Source organism: Bombus affinis, chromosome 4 (assembly GCF_024516045.1).
Source record: "Bombus affinis isolate iyBomAffi1 chromosome 4, iyBomAffi1.2, whole genome shotgun sequence".
NCBI lineage: Eukaryota > Metazoa > Arthropoda > Insecta > Hymenoptera > Apidae > Bombus > Bombus affinis.
In genome coordinates, this window is record NC_066347.1 from 12,559,259 (window position 1) to 12,578,152 (window position 18,894).

The window sequence follows — 18,894 nt, forward strand, 5'->3', positions numbered from 1 at the left end:
TATATTAAATGTCCAAAATGTGACTGATGTCATTTGGAGAATGTCATTTGATATTAAAACATTATGGAACATTTTCTATGTTGATATAAAACTGTTGTGGCTGGATGAAATAGAGTAAATATAACAAAATAATAATTTTATTAAAACACCATTTTTTATGAAATATAAAAAATATAGTGTTTAATCACTACTTATTATCTAACGTTTTTTATACAAACATGGCTTTAAAGTAATAGGAGGTAGATTATTTCTTTTACCTCTAATGTCTTTTTCTTTCTCAAAGTCTAAAAAGTAAAACAAGTTGTGCGATAAATCTTTCCAGATAATTTTGAAACCATAACTATTAATCGCATCTATAAAATCCTTTACTTGTTCAAATCGACTTTCAACTTCAGCTATCTTTAAAATGCCACTGCAAAGCAAATAAATTTTTGTTATAAGTTTAATTTATATTAAAGTTTACCAATATATATACTCAAAATACATTCATTTATATTATTTACTTTTATTTTTGTACTTACCCTTTTTTAAGAACTCTATTTGCTTCTATAATATAGTCTTTAAGATTAGTTCCCATAAGTGATAGGCAAAATACAACAACATTTACACTACTTGTTAATAGGTTTGTATGTGCTATGTCACAAGCAGTTACATTTTTATTTAAAGAAACAAAATCAAAAGAATGTACTTTATGAGGAACTACAGTAGCAAGCCTTGCTTCTCCACATCCAAAATCAGCAACTATGTATTCCTTTGGCCTATGGCATGATTAATATTTATATAATGTTCAATGTAACAATTATATATTAATTTATAATTGTAATAAATATACTAACATTTTTTTAATTGAAGCTATTACAATATCAAGAGGATTTACAGGCCATTGATCGACTTGTTGTTTATATCCTTCATGATATGCCTTAAATGCATCAGGATCATTTTTAAAATATTTTTTAGACTCTGAACTTTCATTATTATAAAGTGTTTCATTTAGATATCTGAACCTAGAAGCTTTTAATTTAGTCATCATTCTTTGTCTTAAAGATTGTGGTTTCATATCTATTTCCTTCTTTTTTTGTTCTTTTTGTTTATTAGCAAGCAATTTTTCCAAATGCTTGATATCTAAGTTACGGTTTATAATTACTTGTGAATCATTATTTTTTTTTTTTGGCACTGTCGAAAATTTACTCTCTTTTTGTCTTATTTGTTTTTTTAATACTTTACTCAATTTTTTCGTTTTCTCATTAAGCTTTTGCTTCTGTTTTGTTTCAAGTTCTGTAGATTTTGATTTTACTTTTTTTGCAAGCTTTTTATCATTACTAAGTTTATTCTTAGATTGATCAGAAATTTTATTCTTTTTATTTTGTTTTTGCTGTTTTAGTTTTTTGTCGTCAATTTGCTGATTCTTTTTATTTTGAACTTGTCTACTTATTTTACCTTTGTCCTTGTTTTTTACATTTACTTTTACAGTGTCAGAATTCAAAATATTAATGAAAGCACGTTTTTCTCCATTCTTGTGTATTTGTTTGACCGTTTTAGTTAATTTATTTTTCGTAGATTTGTTTTTGAACTTCAAATTGTGATCTTTAATAATAGCGGATTTGTGTTTATTCTTGTCAGCTTCCGTTTGTTTCCTTGTCTAAAATATGTATAGTAAATGTAACTAGATATAATAGGCATAAAGCGGATGTTTTATGATTTGATGTGATTGCAAATGTTTTCTACTTTATATCGTGTATAAAAGTATAAATATATATAAATGTTCTCTAAATATATATACTGTATAACCTATTCTAACTCACCTGACTGTTATTCTTTGCGCTAACATTTTTACCAGTATTTTTTGCATTAGTGGCATTTTTCTTTAACTTTTTAGCCATATTAATATTTTATTATACTTTTTTTGTACACAATTATAAATATTAATAAAAAAGTACTTCTACTCTTCACCTTCTATAGTATACGTACGTTGTAACAGTCGTTATTAATTTCTTAAACAAATGAATAAATTATATCAGTTCTGTGGAAGGAATCTTTTACCCGGGTTCATTCCCCCCCACATATTATTGCTACAAGAATGGAGAGTTCAAAAGAAGATTAACATACTTAATACAATTTCCCTCTCTTTAAACCTGCTTTTTTAAAGCAAACAATTACGTATAGTTAAGTATAGTATAGTATAGTGAAGAAAGTTACGTATAGTTAGTTGTTTAGCTGCGTACGTTTAGCATCATATCTATCATCAAACAGACGAAGTAAATTCCGAAGCTATGGTTTATATCATAAAAATGTTTAATTCTTTCACAATAGATGGCGTTTATTATAGTAATTGGTAGGTGCTGCCATGTAGAACAAGTAAACGATACTCAATGTATATCTGTCTTATTGTTTTATGTTAATAATAAATAATATTAACTTACTTTTGGACATTATTTCTTTCGAATGTAACGTTTATTTTTTTATTATTTATATTAATTATTTATATATCCTTACTATGTATATTTAGCTATAAAATATATTCAATCATATGCCCCTTATACTTAAAAATATCTGCTTAGATATTAAAATTGAAATCAATGTCAATGTGTGACACGTACATTGGTCGATTTGATCGTTGGATAGTAATATTGATAAAACTCACTGTTTTAGGGATCTTTCGTTTCACATTTCATATTTACTTAAATATCTTCATACTTTTGGACCATATGATCCTTTTGTCATAAAATACTCGTAAGAGACTGTTTGAATTGAGCTACGTAACCAATTTACATTTGCTCGCTTGATTTGTACTGCGATGTAGTGTATAATTATCTGCAATAGCTTTCTACGTGGCTTTCAGCGGGTTTGTCAAGTAAATAAATCGAAACTGTTCTTAAAATGTCAGAGTATTCTACGGATTCGCTAGAGGATGCTAAAGAAATCTCGTCAAGGAATTCTTTACACGGAAAGTGTAAAAGTGGATCTAACCTAAAGCCAACTAAAATCTGTAATGTTGATTTACCCACTGATCTGTCATTAACTCAGAAACGAGGGAAGGGTAAAACATGTATAATATTTCAGTGTTTACATTTGTCTACTATTAGTAAAATTACAACGAACGTTCTTAATATCATTTAATCACTACAATACCGATTATAAATAGCTTAAAAGCTACTTAATCATTATGATATAATATCATTAAGCGATATTGAAACGCCAGTATTAATTTTTGTTGTTTCAAATAGATTATGTTCCAATTATTGTTTAAGCTCTTAGGTAATACATAATTATTCTCTGTTATTTAATACCTTTGCTAAGAAACAGTCATGAAAAGGTGAGATCGATTCACACGAGGGTATTGTCTTTCGTCTCGTTTCTTTTTTACCGGAAACGTTTCAGATATTGGATCTAATGAAACTACGCCGAATACCCACAAAGACACCGGGACAGCCAGCGGCAGGAATGCAATAATTGCGAACAGAGGACTCGTAGACGCGTCCAAGCGACAACGCCCGGCGTCTTCGAGGAACGGAAAGCGAGACGTCGCGGATCGGCTTAAGAGAAACGTAAGATCACGAGCGTAGCGTGATGAGGCACCGTTTCGATTTCGAGGTTACAACACATTTCAGATGAGACATTTTGATGATTTTATAATATAAACCAAGGACCTCAATTTTATATTATTTTATTATCTTTTATTTGATTCGTTTCAACTGTTTGATAGGTAAAATCATCTCTTTTGTTGCGAACTTGTGCTGTTTAAATTAAGATATTTTTAAAATCTTGGTTTGTCACTAATTTAAAGATCGTAGGATGATTTCCCACTTCACAAATTTTTCTAGCTTACAGATCGTAGGACAACTTTTCATAAACAAGCTAGATTTCAAAGTTTCTATTGGTGAAATATATAAACATTATTATTTATCTGTTTATGGCACAAATAGTTCCATTCTATTCAGACTTTCTACACTCCCTCGCCATTAAGAAATTTTAACAACAAATTTGTATTTAAATAAGAATGTTCTGTAATGTATGTAGTATCTTAATGGGTCTTAGAGGAAAGGACAAGTAATGATGTTTTGATTTAATTAATAATATTCGAAGCAACGAAATAATTACAATGCTGTCGTACGTCTTATTTTCAGACGCGGCTTTCGACTTCCCGATTCACACTCTTCGGCTTCTACACTCGCTCGCTCTCGCTTCTCAATTCACACTCTGCACACCTTTTGCATCCGTTCTCTCCGGCTTCTCAACTAATACTGACTTTAACGTCTCTTTGTCTTTTCCCGCCGTTCGAGACACGTGTCCCGAAACGCGCGTGGCCAGGGTCACGCGGGCCCTTTCCACGAAACTATCCACTTAAAAAGGACCGACGACACCTTGATGTACCCGACGATGCCGCGGCTCTCGCGACATTGTTTACGATTCGGCAGATATCTTAGGCCTTTTGTCCACGATACTACATGTATTACATGTGTAATACATTATATCAATCGGGTCCAGACAACGGTTACCTAGTGAAAGACGAAAACTGGGTAGCGGTTATCCGAAGAAAAGAAAGATCATTAGCCTCGGTAGCGGAACGTAACAGCGTGACCGAGCTTCGAAAGCACGGTTGCAGCGACGCGACCACAGCTGACATCGCCTAACCGTGGGATACTCGAGCCAAAATGAGTTCAAATCGGAGTTCGGTCGCTAAATCAAATTTGTTTATTCCTATTTTTTAGAACACGGACAGTTCAAGACGAGAAGACGGCGTCAACAAGGGAGTCAGTGCAAGGTGTACCAAGCGTTTCTCCAAGACGTTTACAACGAAACGAAGTTGTCCGAAGGATATACCGATGGCTATGAAGACGGACAAAAAACTCGGAAACGTGCTCGCCCCGAAGATTCAGCAGGCGAGGAAACCATGCTCCTATTTGGAGCTTTATCGTCGGAGATTCAGTTAGTCCGAAACGAAATGATGTTACTCTTCCTCTTGCTTCGTGACCGACACAAGGGGCGGGAAGAATACGTTTACGCGAGGCCGCTCGAAACGCCACCGGAACGATGCAATTTTCCTCAGAGAACGTTTACTTTGGTCGTGATTAGATGTCTTTTCGACGCCGGTGATATATATCTACGCGGAGGATTAGAACGTACGATGGTCATCTCAGGACCGTCCTTTCTTGTTTGTTTGCCCATGGTCCAGCCATGGTCCTGCTTTATTGTTATTTGGACGCGTTGAATTTTTCTTGTAATTCAAAGCGCGGTGTGTCCACTAGTTCCGGCTCTCCATGGGAAGAAGCGTTGTTTTTGAGAGAGTGGCTATTTTTAAAAGGTTACGTGTGACAAAGTATATACAACGCCCTGGAGATTACGCGAGAATTGCTGTAGTTTAATACCGAAGGGATTTGACTCGAAAGCTTTGAGATAGGTGGAAGCACGAAGAATTTGTCAGGTTGATATTAACGATCTCCAAATATTTGCTTTAAGTTTTGTTGTAAATGTAGACTGATCTTTATTAATGTAAAGATCATTAACCCTCGTCTAGCATAGGATAGATTACCGTTGCCACGAGAGTTGGATATTTTATTTTGCAGCGATTATGCAAAGAACTGGCTCAACCTACTAGCATATCCCCTTACCCAATCCCTATATAACTATTTGTTATTATATAAATTAATTTAGAAAATTGAGTCGTTTATATAATTTGATAGAATAAAAGTAGGTAAGTATAACTCAAAAAGTGTTGGATGAAATGGGTAAATCTTTGATAAAACTTGCCACGAAAATAATATTAATTAAAGTATAATGTATAGTTTTCTTCGTAAGTTTCTAAATATTGCTTCTTGTAATGTGAAAATATTGAAGAAATTAAGACATCGTTTGCTTCCAAAAGTTCGTCATCTATGTTCTTTTTACTTTTAATTATTTTACATTAAAATATTTCTTTTTAGCCATAATATGGTATTAAAGCGAAAAAAGTTAACAAAAACGTATTTATCACGTCTTTTTGTTGCGATCTTTGTGTGCAACAGTCTAATAAGAAAGGCGAAGTATTTATAAGAGCCAAAAATGCCCTATCCTTAGGTGTCCGAGGATTAAATATCAAAAGACTTGGAAATGTCTTTGCTGCAAGTCGTGTCCAAAATAGCGATCGTTACTTTAATTTCAAACCGCTAGGTTGAAGAACGTCCGGACCAAGATGTATCTTTCGTTTCTCGTTGTTCGCAGATGGACCACAATACAAGGTTCGATCCCCAGAGGGTTCCACCTTGTCGGTTTGCGGCGACAGCGAACGAGAGGAGCTCAGTGACGACGATACACGTTCGTTGGCAACCCCGAGGGACGATCAAAGCGAGTTGAGTTTTTATCGGCGTATAATCGAGGGATCTACCGATCCTACGGCCCTTGTCAACCGATCCACTAAAACTGTGCGTGGATCAGCGTTCCAAGACACGAACACTATCTTCTGTAGCTCGAAAATGGCTAAACACAACACGTCTGACGATAAATCGAAGAGTCTCGGCTACAGGCCGTATACCATCGAGGAGTACAAGACTCTGTCGATACCGAAGCTCGATCGATCTCTTGGGCCCGATAAAGTTGAGATGCAAGCGAAGGTAGGTGTGTTTCGTTTGTTCCCTTCTAGTACATCCTTTGACCGTACTTAATTGAGCTGGGATTTATTCATTGCGACATCGAGATCGGAGAATGGAGGAGTTTGATATTGGAAACAGATTGGCTGAAAATGTTAGGATTTCTGCTAACAACCTTACGTAACTCAAGGTCGTACGAGTTGTGATTTTTATTACGTATTTCCTAAACGTATTCCTTTTGACGACTTCTTAAACCCATGTTTGATCTTTTATGATTTACGAGGAACTTGGATTTTTATTCAGTATAGTATTTATGCTAATATCACATAATTATAAATATTAAAACACAACTTATCGGTAGACCCTATGCAATACTGTAATTACATGGTGTATTATATGTATTTAGTAAAGTGGGAAAAATATACATATGTGTATACTAGAATAGATATGATATATGATAGTTTCTGCCTATTTTATTGGTAAGTGGCAATATATGATACAACAATCAAGTAATAAATTTAACTGCTTGTTTTACAATTAGATCCTATTAGGAGTTCAGTCGTATGAACTCAACGTTTTTACTTTAAAAATTACTGCAAGGTATTTTCATTGTACTTCAGTGAGTGGTACGAAAACTTTTAGAATAATTAGATGCACAATAGAAATGAAAATTATTTCGCTACAATTATCCAACCTAACTAAATTAATTTAAAAGTTTCCCTTTGTATCTTGATATTCGAGAATAACGCTTCTAGTAAAGAATCCACTGTTACTAGGAATTCAATTCTTATGTATCTCCATTAGAAGGAATCTTTTTCGATATGCATTTTCGTATTCATAAAACATGAATCGTATTTTTGACGATTCGTGGATGAGCACGGCTATTCGGGTTAAAGTCGAGTTAGCAAAAGTTCGAACAGAGACATCTAGCAATCTCGTTTCCTTGTCCCACCGGAAGTTAACCTGCCGGAGCCGAGAAAGCGAAGTAGAAGAAACTTTGCTTCCGTCGACCCATCACAGTTTACAATTTCACGGAAGACCTAAAGCGAGTTAGCTTGTCGCCCGTCTTCGTAACTTCAATCTAATAAACATGCGGCCGTTTCCTTGCAGCTACCTTATCATTTCCTGTCCTCTATTTTCTTCGTGCGAGTCCTATCAAATTCGTACATCGAACGATACGTGGAGAATTTCATGGATTTCCGGCCAGGTACCTTTTAACACAAACTTCCGGTATATAAATCGTCAGTTATGTCATCGATGTACACATCAGCAGTGGGATGAACTTTTATCTTTAAACGTTCCAAGCTGTTTATATTATATGTAGCATGTTACTTGTAAAATATTCGAAACTTCTATCTAAGTTGTGCAATAAGTTCGTTCGCTCTTCGATATTATATTTTCTGCAATATTAGGGAAATATCATCTAAGTTACACGACATACTTCTCTACGATCTAATAAAAAATAAGGTAATAATTCCTAAAAATTTCAATTATTTAACGATTCGTTAGGTTTACCTTGCTTTCTATAGAAAGAAGATCGTAGATCGTTGATTAGATCGTAAATGAAAGCAACGATTTTTGACACTCTTTTGAAGTAATGCAAACTAAGTTATTACACCATCTAATAAGATGGTGCTGCGCCGTAAGGCGGCGGATGCTTTGGAAAAATCGGCAGTAATGCTGTTCCTCTGAGATGGCATTTTGGTCGAGCGTGCCGGTGCAGCTTCGACAGTCGCGCGACGCCAGCCACACGACGAGGAAATAGTTGTCGCCGTCGTACTCGGAGACACAGTAAATTCCAGAAGCCTTTGAGCTAAATACTCGAGAGGTAGAAGGTCGGTTTGTAAATTTTTCAGAGTTCCTAGCACCGCGAGTTGGAACTCGACTGAAGAATGGGGGAAAGGGGAAGGTGGATAGCTATGGTTACCCGTGGATTCACGCGCATTCTCTTGCAGACACGTATTCGCATTCTTGTTCGCTTTTAAGGAGAAGGAATTCCATTGGTCCAACCACGAGTCGTTATTACCGCAACGATTTTAGCGGATTGGAAATTAAAATTTCATCCATTGGTTCAGCGACGACTTTTCATCAACTTTTATTTACCTGGGTACTCTTCTGTTTCTTTGATCAAAACTGCATATGAATTTTAAACGTTTTCTTTCAATTTTTTAGAAGCAGGCTTCAGTTACGATTATTTACGGTTTGAGAAAAACGCTCGGGTGACCACCGAGAATTTTATTTAAGGAATTTTAGTCTTTTTTCTTTAAAAGGAACGATGGAATGAAGATTTCTTGAAACATCCGAATAGATTTATTCGTGAAATGCGGAGATATTTAAATTTCTATTATGGAATACAGAAATTGTGTTACATCAAATTTATCTTGTTATATTTTCCTCTTTGTGCACGAAGATGTAAATTGTTGTCAGCATATTGTTAGAATAGAAACAAAAGTTTCGAAGACTGTATTGTTTGCAACAATAAACAATATTTCACTAACCTACTGCAACACAAAGTTATATCAAATCGACGGAACTGTAATACGGGCGAAGCGTTACAGCGGAGCAGTTCTATTTAAACTGGAGTATAGTTTTAGAAGATGTATCTTGGAATATTTAGTAGCTAGAGGATAATTTTAGTCTTCAGTTGCGAGCAAAATCAAACTTATGAATTCGGGCGAGCATACCGTTGAATAATACTTTACGAGAGAACTGTTGGAGAGAAGCTGTCAGTATTCATTTAGGAGATTGATCATTCACCGATGCGTAGACGTGAACTGAATTTTTGATATATGCCAAATTTACATTTATATTTCTTTATTTATCGCTTTGTAATTTCTTAAACACAGCGAATCGAGTCGCGATACCAAGCATAATTGCGTTAAACATTTCGAGCTAACTGGAAGATTCACGTTAAACCAGTGTACACGAAGGAAGTAAGATTCCTCGAGGGAAGGAAGTGCACGTACGTGGACGACACAAAAAGAAGTTTCAGGCCGCAAGTTGCTCCCAGTGAAAAATACCGACTTTATTCGAGTATCTTTCTTACAGCCGCACATTTGTCGTACATACTTTCGCTATTATCTAGGATTACCGAGTAACTTGGTACCGGTATAGATAAGTACACCGATATACGGGAATAAATTTGTTCTTGGTGGACGCACCGTCGGGAACAGTTTAAATGAAACACCGCGCCGGAGGAGGTCAGCGGACTGGAACAAGGGGACAGCAGAGGCACACCATAATTCCCATAATTACACAGACACCCAAAAGGTTGTATTAATATTGCCTGCGGTTTAACTTTCCATGATATTAACTGCACCGACATGCATTAACGTTGTGGTTTCGCGAGAGGCGCAACGTGTGAACAAGAGAAACAAAAGAATAGTGGGATATACTACAAAGGAAAACAGAGTAGCGCGACAGAACAGGAGGCTCGAAACGACGATCGAGGAAAAGAGGATGAAATAGGCAAAGTCGTTCATTGAAACGTCGTTTGTTGGCTTATTTAACTTTTAAGGATAAGTTCACGCAACGCGATCGAGTCTGACTCTTCTGCCAGATACAATTTCCTCTTTTCCTCTTCGGGTTCTTTTGTTCTTCCCTTCTATCCGGCCCGGTTACCACCTGCCTCCCACTCATCCTCCCTATCCTTTCCTTTCGCATCGTCCTCCTCTTTCGACGAGCATTTGCATAATCTACTTTACTCGCTGGATTCGGCCGGGGAAGAGTCGGCACTCGACGATTTTCGGTGTAGCTCGATCGATCGATCTTACTGCACTTTTAACGGGCAAACCCGCGCCGGATGTTCGGTGGTTGCGAATGTATGTGTGTGTGCGTGCGCGGGAAGCAAGAATAAGAAGGAAGGAATAAGGGGAAAAGAGAGAAAGAGAGAGGATGAGAGAAATAAGAGATACCATATACGCATATAGACGGTAGAGAAGTATGTCGTTGTCAGACGCTTCTCGGATATAGAGATTGTACGTGTACGTGATCGCGCTACCGGGAACTTGTCGAGAGGTGACGGAGGTCGCAACGTGGGGTTTTCGTAAAAGGTAAATAAAACCCTTGGCGTCCATCCGAACCTCCCGGTTTGTTTAGTTTTTTGAAAGTTTCATCGAAACGATGGCAGCTTCAGGGATTGTTTGTTGTTGCAGAGAGAGTGGCTGATGCGGCGAAGGTCATACGGGAACTCAGTTAGCGCGCGAAATCGCCAACGGATACTGCTACGAGCGCACAGGATCAAGGTACGGGTCATGCGCACAATTTTGATGTATAACGTCGGTCGAGATCTGCCAGCTACGTTCAAAGGCAAAGTAGTACGATTGATTCTTTGCTTGTTCATTTTTGAGTATTATTTTTTGCAACATTGTTTAGAATACAAGATCATAATCTTGCGTTATTCGTTGTGATTAGTAGCGAACTTGTATAAGAAACATAGACAAGTTTGTTTTAGTGTTTACGTTTGTATTATTTACTAAATTTCTATTAAAGATAACAAGCTAGCCTCTGTCAGGACGGAAATAAAAATTCTGTGAAAAAATGAAAACAAACTACGTAAGAGCGTTATTTCTTTGCTTTTTTGTTTTGACGATGTTTTACACTTTACTCGAAATTAATTTGCAATAAACATTAAAACGCGCAACGTTTTTGCACTCGAGGATGCTCGTAAATAATTGTACACATTTAATTACTTTTATCGTCGACCAGTTTTTTGTTATTTTATACAAAAACGTTACCGGAATGCAAAAGGTTGAAGCAAAAGTTTGGAAATATTCGATACATACCCGTGTGATAATTTCAATTTGTAACAATTTTTGCAAAACGTAATATCAACTTTTTTCGGTTCGTACGCGGAAAATTATCACTATTTTGACCCTAAATTCATAAAAATTTGAAAACCAAATCGAGTTGTAGCCGCGCGAATTAAAATCAACTATCCGTGTTCGAAACTATAATAACGTAGAAAAAGGACAACCGAGGTATGACAGGATGACGAATTAACATCGTTCGCCGTTTGCTCGCGTTACGCTCGATACTTAATTGCCAATTAGAGAACGCAAAGAGGCATCGTGACGAAAACTGATTCGTTTTACTTGTTCAGCGCGCGAAAGTCAAGCCTCGTAATGGTCCTCCGGAAGATTTATAAGCGAAATTAATTACGTACGTATCACTTTCGCGTTAACAATGGCGAGCGCCTCTTCGTTTTTTCCCCCTCTACTCGTCGTTCGTTTCATCTTCCCTCGGTTACGCGTTTTGTTCCAACGTTTGTTACAGGATCGTTAACGTCATACAACTCTCGTCATTGGGCTTTTAGATTTATTTTCGCGGAGGACTGGAGAGTGCACCTCTGGAATACTACACCGATGTAATAATTGTTACACAATGAATCGTGACTCTTTAATTTATCGCTTCTCATTGGTCTTATAATATGAAATTTACTTGATTTCGTCATCGTAATTACATCGGAGATATACGTGTTCCATACGCATCCATCGTCGGAGTACGTTACGTTCCTTTTCATCGTGAGGGAAATTAAGTTTCCTTAATGATAATTCAGTCGAGTTTAGGAAATCAAGAGAAATACAGGTAGGATAGGTGCAAACGTGTTTGGTAGTTTGTTTTAATTACACGCTCCTTATCAAGCAGTCGTTCATCGGTGATACGGTATGCAAAATTAGTCCTTAGCCGTTAGGTGGAGTTAGATCTAATCATAAGACGCCGACGTTGAAGAGGAAGGACGAAAAGGGCGGGAAAAGGACGAAGGAAGGGTTGCCGTGTGGATGCTGGCGGGCAAAGTAGAGACCGGTATCCGAAGCTAAATCCAATTATATGCACAAAGCGAGGGTTGCACGCCGCAACTACCACAAGGACAGGGCAGGAATTGAGGATACGAGGGCGAGAGAAGGTACAGAAATTCTCTACACGTGGATAAACCTACGTTACATCTCTCTGAAAAGGCGACCGGGTCCCGTGACTCGCCTACCGTTACCGGAATTAGATTTTGCTTACTTTCGTCGTTGTGAGAGTGGTCCCTGCTTGTATCCTCATCTGTCCTGCCCGTCTCTCTCTATTGATAATCGCGGTCTGAATTTCAACGAGTTACGCTCTTTATGCATGTTTGCTCGGAACTTTCTATGTTCTCCCGTTGCGTCGACGTACCGGTCACTGCAAAACAATTTACAAAGGAATTTTGGAACGGTTCGCGACGGTTCTCAATACCGATCCCGCCGACAGGGAACTATTCCAAAATAATTTCGCGCTAAACTTCCATGTGCGACGTGAAATTTTTAAGGAAACGATCGATTTTATTGACATCGGAATAGTTTTGGGAACTAACGTTATCATTAGTGGAAGTTCGTTGCCTTTTAGGACTCCAGGAAGTTACTTTAGTTAAAGTTGAAAATTACTTACTTTTGTGTTATATTGTATTGTATAGATAAATTTTTGATTTTTTCACCTTTTGCCAGAGTGCAGAGGATATTTGAAAGTTTTTGATCTTTCTGCTTTATTTTGGTACAGCATGTGAAAAGACTTTTGAACTCGTTTTAACTACTGACTTTTCCTTTATGTCCACAGACGAAGGATACTACCGCTGAAAAATGTTTCCTGCCTTTGAAGGATCAGCAGATCGATGCAAAGGTAAATCAAGAGTCCTTACTCTCTTGTGAACGCTCAACAATGATTCTTTTTCTGATATCTCTTTGTACGATTGTCCAAAAAAGGGGATTCTTCCTGAGATGCTTTTAACTATCTTAGCATTTTTATTGGTTTGATGGTAGATCGATAGTGGTCGTTGCATTTCAATGCAGGACTATGCCGTGCATTTAAAAGGAAAATAAAAATCCCATCAGTTTTATTTTTATATTTTTAAATAAATATTTATCTCTTACTTCCTTGATATTGAAATATATTCCGTTTTTCCAAATCTCACCTAAATAATTGCTTTATTACACGAAGTAATATTATCGATACAATAATTTCTATTATAATAGATACAGGATGATTCGATGTCTTTGGCGATATTCGAGGATCAAGAAATTGCACAAAAAAATAGTAATATAGATGGTGACAGGTATTCAAAGAAGAACCGCGACGTTTGCAAGAGATCGTCATCAAGGAGGTCGTCTAGGAAATTCGAACGAACGTCGAGTTTCTGTTCGTCGTTAAATTCGTACGACATCATTGAAGATTCATATTTGGAATCCCTAAGGCAACGTCATCTTTACGAGAAGGAGATGGTAGACCGTATTATAAACCAAACACTGTGCTCCTAACTATAGGGAACACAACATCGTGAATAATTTAGTTCCTGTTCCGAGAAATTGCGAATACGAGATGTGTGGAAATTGAAAAATTTCACATAAGCATATCTTTTCTTTAACTCATTTAATAGGATGAATCCCAGACCAAGGCAAGCAATTTAACAAGGCTGAGATAATTGGAATGGTAGATAGAAAAGAATTGGAAAGTAGATACTAATAAATGATAAAAGAGATACTCTTTTTTATAAAACAGCACAGTTGGACTTTAATATAAAATTTTTCTTTTTTAATAGATGTTTCCTTTATATTCGATAATTAAAACTACGTTACTTTCGTTTTCGTTTACGGGAACTATGTTATTATTATAAGTTTTCTTTACGATAACAACGAAATATCGATTATTTCAATGAAGGATACATTTACATTTTCACTGAAAAACGAGTTTCGCTAAACATTTAAAGCGGTTGTGGAAGCATTTACATAAATCAACTTCCACTGACGGGTACATTCGTTAGCTGCCATCTTTTTCTTCGGCTGCTTTCGAATTTCTCTAATTTCTTTTTCTTGCGCAAGGATTTCCGGTTCCAATCATCTTCTCTTATCAGGGACAAGACGTTTTTAAATAAATTATACTTCAATGCCGTACACCCTAGAGATTAGTCGATCGATGAAATATTTAAACTTAATTCCATCTAGATGACTTATTCATTAAATGTTATCTCAGGGTTCATGGTTGATGGAGTATAGGTACTAGTTGCCATGACGGGCTTATACAGCCGGTCACGCATAACTATGTATACTTTTCTATTCATACCGGCAACTAGACTGTATGATACACCGGGGAATGCGGGATCTCGCAAGCTGTCTCGGCAAATTCAGAAATTATTCAACACTTTTTGACGTCTCGAGTACCTGGCGGTCTGGTTTGCCAGAAATGTTAACCCGTGTTAGGGCTTCACTAGGCGGACTCACGGACCACTTTTATCCGCGATCATCCACCGGATTATCCGCAGGAAAAGAATTTAGTGGTTCCCGAGATCAAGAATTCCGATCTGTCTCCTTCTTCTGCGAGTTCGTTTCCTCATGTATCGCGAGCGGTTTCATGAATAGGTAATTGGGTTTGCACAAAATTGTCATTGCAAAAACAACTTTAATTCAGGCGTGCCGAACGTTTTAACTCTTTTTATTCCACTTTCTTAATAATTTAAGACCGGATGTTCATTAATTATCAGGAAACTGTCAGGAAATTGGCGAAAATTTTTGATAAAACTGAACATGCAACGGGTAACAACTGTCTGAAAAGTTGGATTCTGACGCAGCTATTTAATTTCCGCGTGGCGGACTGTTATTATCAAGTTCGAGTTTTAACGTGTTATCTTAGGGATAGGAGAAAGGTAATCATGCAAATACGATAACACCTGTCCATGGTTTTCTAAGGCTTTAAACGTTGGACAGAAGTTAAATTGAATACGGACTCGACATTTATTCAAAGGATACCGGCGTGGAGAGATCCCCTTGGAAATGTCTGTACTGAAATTCGAGCGTGAAAGTATTGAGGCGGTGAAATTGAATTTTAACTAGACTAATTGAATTGAAATCGAATGGATCGTTTAATTTAATGCTTAAGCACAAAAAAAAAAAGATAATAGTAAATGCATCTAAAATTAATTCTTTATTCTATATGGTACATTACTTCTATAGTACATTTTTAAATACTATAAATATCTTTTTTGTTAATCTCTACTGTCTATATAAATGTTTAATAATATCTAAATATAAAATTTTATTTAAATTTCTAACCTAATATACAAATATCTAATATGTAACAATATAAATCTCTCGGTATAGTAAAACGATGAATTTCAAGATTCGTAAATTCGCAGAATCCACGATTTATCCAATAATTAAAAAATGTTTAATTACATCTAGAAAATTCACTCGCATCGATAAATAGAAATTTATAACATATATTCGGACGTTAGTTACTTTTCGTATGATCATCGCGATCGATAAGTTTTCAATTTTCATTTTTAAATCTTCCCATTTTAACTCCCTAACCTCATTATAATTACCAACCCTCTTTGGAATGACAATATTCTAATTTCCACGTTTCAGAGTATATCTGATAAACAATTCATGTTATAGTAGAAATTTTAATTGAAAAATAAAAATTGTCCACTGGTCTCCGTAGTAAACAGAGATATTCGTCGAGGGTGCGTGAATCGGTAGTGGAATTCTCGACACGCGACGGTTCGCGAGGGGATCTTAACTAGTAGTCGTGGCACCGCGCCGCGAGCTGTCTGGAAAGAAGCCGGTGCGCGTGAATTAGCGATGCATCCCGGATAGATTTATCGCGACCAGATTAAGATTGACCCTAGGAGAGAGCGTCGAAACAATCGATTTTCCCTGCTTGCGCCCGCGCGGCCGTCGACTCGCGGCCAGCACCTCTAGTGGTAGTTAACAACACTACGTGAACTATCTACGTGGACAAGGAAAAGTCGGTGGCGCGTGGGCGTGGTCGTGGTAGTGACGTGAATAGTGCTCACGTGCGTGCGTGCGTGCGTGTAACGGCGTTTGTGCGCGCCTGATGCTGAATGCACGGGGCGCAAGGCCAACGACAGGGGTTGGCACGGACTGATTTCGCCATCAGACTGCCGCCAAGCGGGGAGGTCTGTCTCGCGTGCCAACACACATCAATGGTTCAGGTGAGTGACGTGAGTGATTCCTTACTTTTCAAACGATTCACGGCGAAGTTAATCGCTGATGTTTGTAAGACGCGATGTTTCGAGACTCTTCGCGCGGTATTAGCTTACGAGGGAACGTTGTTGTCATATGTTGCTTCGCGAATAAACGACCATCGCGTCCGAGATGTCGCCACTGCGGCAGCCGCGAGATGGAAGGTATAACTGCGTCACGTGGCTTTAAGCCACTGACTTCGTATCGTTGCACTTTTGTGGGTAACTTTGAGGGTGTTCGCCGGGGTTTCCTTTTAAAACATTTTGTGTAAATGTAGATCACTCCGTTGTTATGCTTAGGTTGGAATTTAAGGGTACTGTAAGGGTGTGGTAATTTTTGTATGTATTGGCATTTTTAAGAATGGTATACGATTTTTGATATTCGCGTTTCAGGATCGTTTTCCTAATGTCCTGATAAGTGTCATGATTTTTATATGAGGAAGCTGCATTAGATTTTTTAACACAGGACTTTTATTATTTTTTACAATATGTATCTAAATATACACAACTAATTGAAATTAAAACAAATAACATTGACAAATAACAAATAACAAAACATTTGTATATTTTTAGTAATTGGAAAAACAAAAAATCGTTACCAGTTATAATATTTTGATCAGTTTGATAGTTCTGATATTAACGTTCTTTGTTGAAAAGCACTTTATTTTCAATTAATGATGTCGAGTTTTAGTTCGCAATTTGTAAGTTGTAACTATTGCAGGTACTTCCTGACTACTGACATAGACTTCTTCAATCGATTTGATAACGCTAGTCTTTGATCTTGTTACAGTATTCGTTTCATGTTTTTTCTTGTATCGCGTGATCGTCTAGCACACTGGTGTGAGAATTCGTGATGGAGTTTGTCGCAGCGTTCGTTCACGACACTTGCTAATTTTACCTCAAACCAGCTTCGATGCTGTTGAGGTTATTAGATGTATAAAGAGAGAAAACGCGTGGATAAAGTGTAAGGTCCAAAATATATATATTTAATTTAATAGAGAATTGTAATAATAAGTAGGAGTACAATTTGAGCTGGTCCAGATCCGCACGCTAGCAGTGTTACCTTATAATTGAAAACACCGAAGACAACGTCGCCTGTCTACTGTTTATGGTCTGCCTTTATGCTAGTCTTTTGTCTATATGCTGTCGATGGCTTCAGCGCTTGAGAAAACTAAAAAGACCAGACGTAGAGTTTTCGTAGAAGTGATGACCACTTCAACAGATGCCATCAAAAAATCGATTGGATCCATTCGAGCTGTGCAATTTGATCCAACTTTGCTTTTTCATCTATCGCGTATTTCTACTTAACGTTTAGTATATTTTTGTTGTAATTTGTAGAGTATACATTTCCAATGTGACATAGTAATATTATGTTGTATTATTGATTAAAAGATTCTTTAAACAGAGTAAGACGTTGAAAGGCTATTTGGTAGTACCGATTAAAGATCAGTTAGAAACCATAACAATGAAATATTTGCAATATGCTTAATAATAATGACATTCGATACAACTATAAGAAAAATATCGTTACTTTTATGAGTAAGTCAAATTGCTTTTTAACAAAAAGGTGGTGCCTAATTACGATTAAAATTGCTTATTACGATATGCAAAATTATAGTTTTGTTAACAAGGATTGAACAGATTTCTGAAAAGCAAATGATCTTTCCATCTGACTAAATTCAAATATTCTAGAAGTATTGAACAAAACCATTCAAGTACCAGAAAACGATTTGGCGATGTTTCATTTAATTGGAGATATATTGGAACGTAACGTACAACTCAATTTGTACGTGCAAGAAGAAAACAAGCGACTACTATAGATTAGAATTTAGATTCGAATATTTCGCCCACTTCGTGTTCTAATCAATCTAATTATCTAAAGTAGTAAACGACATGAAGTAAATTTCTCTTTTTCATGCATAGCATCCAAATCGGCCATTATTTACACTCATTCCCCGCTATCGTTACCATATAAACATCTAATCTGCATTAAACGGCAATTCTCCGAAAGAATATTTCAGTCGAAACTATTGTTATACATATAACTATATCAGCGAACTGTTTATTTTTCAGACTAGTTACAGTTATCCTATATCCGACAAGTAGCGAGAATATCGGCCAATAACAATCGTGATTTTATGGTACCTGTTTACATGGCCGATACTGGGACAGCGATATCGTCGTTTAAAACGAAAAATCGTTATATCGAACGATTTTCGTTGAACATCGACTATGTCGAGCTGATCGACCGCAAATATTTCAAAGGCTGGGTGGCTGGAAGCTGGACGAAAAATAATGATGTCGTATCGGTGGATTTGACGCGTCTACGTATTA

The 18,894-nt window shown here is 36.7% G+C and overlaps 3 protein-coding genes across 4 annotated transcripts in view; 2 read left to right on the forward strand and 1 right to left on the reverse strand.

Annotated features, from left to right (window-relative positions):
* Window positions 1–121: 121 nt before the first annotated feature.
* On the reverse strand, window positions 122–2,253 carry LOC126915114 (uncharacterized). The gene is made up of 5 exons (XM_050719527.1): window positions 2,107–2,253; window positions 1,803–1,991; window positions 837–1,639; window positions 522–758; window positions 122–412 (listed from the first exon to the last, which is right to left on the reverse strand). The coding sequence occupies exons 2-5, from the start codon at window positions 1,878–1,880 to the stop codon at window positions 199–201; spliced, it is 1,332 nt and encodes a 443-aa protein (XP_050575484.1). The 5' UTR covers window positions 1,881–1,991; window positions 2,107–2,253; the 3' UTR covers window positions 122–198.
* Window positions 2,254–2,284: 31 nt separating this feature from the next.
* Window positions 2,285–14,075, forward strand: LOC126915111 (uncharacterized). Of its 2 annotated transcripts, none has more exons than XM_050719520.1 (7): window positions 2,285–3,046; window positions 3,379–3,545; window positions 4,710–4,926; window positions 6,199–6,587; window positions 10,718–10,807; window positions 13,140–13,202; window positions 13,556–14,075. In XM_050719520.1, exons 1-7 carry the CDS (start codon window positions 2,878–2,880, stop codon window positions 13,835–13,837), a joined length of 1,377 nt encoding a protein of 458 aa, XP_050575477.1. In that variant the 5' UTR covers window positions 2,285–2,877; the 3' UTR covers window positions 13,838–14,075. The 2 variants fall into 2 exon arrangements, with proteins under 2 accessions (XP_050575477.1, XP_050575478.1); XM_050719521.1 differs by lacking the exon at window positions 13,556–14,075 and adding an exon at window positions 13,286–13,491 and having other exon boundaries at window positions 2,288–3,046.
* A 2,203-nt stretch (window positions 14,076–16,278) lies between these two features.
* Window positions 16,279–18,894, forward strand: part of LOC126915105 (beta-1,4-glucuronyltransferase 1) — a 35,978-nt gene continuing 33,362 nt past the window's right edge. The window contains exon 1 of the mRNA XM_050719511.1: window positions 16,279–16,530. Coding sequence (XP_050575468.1) covers window positions 16,420–16,530 — 111 coding nt within the window. The 5' untranslated portion in view covers window positions 16,279–16,419. The remainder of the gene's footprint in view (window positions 16,531–18,894) is intronic.

What these genes read in the sequence shown, in the direction of transcription:
- LOC126915114 (XM_050719527.1), bottom strand. Translation starts at nt 1,880, where the DNA reads ATGGCTAAAAAGTTAAAGAAAAATGCCACTAATGCAAAAAATACTGGT. An exon ending in ATAGCTTCAATTAAAAAAAT is followed by an intron (nt 759 to 836) that starts GTTAGTATATTT and finishes ATCATGCCATAG; the next exon opens with GCCAAAGGAATACATAGTTG. An exon ending in AATAGAGTTCTTAAAAAAGG is followed by an intron (nt 413 to 521) that starts GTAAGTACAAAA and finishes TTTGCTTTGCAG; the next exon opens with TGGCATTTTAAAGATAGCTG.
- LOC126915111 (XM_050719520.1), top strand. Translation starts at nt 2,878, where the DNA reads ATGTCAGAGTATTCTACGGATTCGCTAGAGGATGCTAAAGAAATCTCG. An exon ending in ACGAGGGAAGGGTAAAACAT is followed by an intron (nt 3,047 to 3,378) that starts GTATAATATTTC and finishes GAAACGTTTCAG; the next exon opens with ATATTGGATCTAATGAAACT. An exon ending in AAGTTGAGATGCAAGCGAAG is followed by an intron (nt 6,588 to 10,717) that starts GTAGGTGTGTTT and finishes TTGTTGTTGCAG; the next exon opens with AGAGAGTGGCTGATGCGGCG.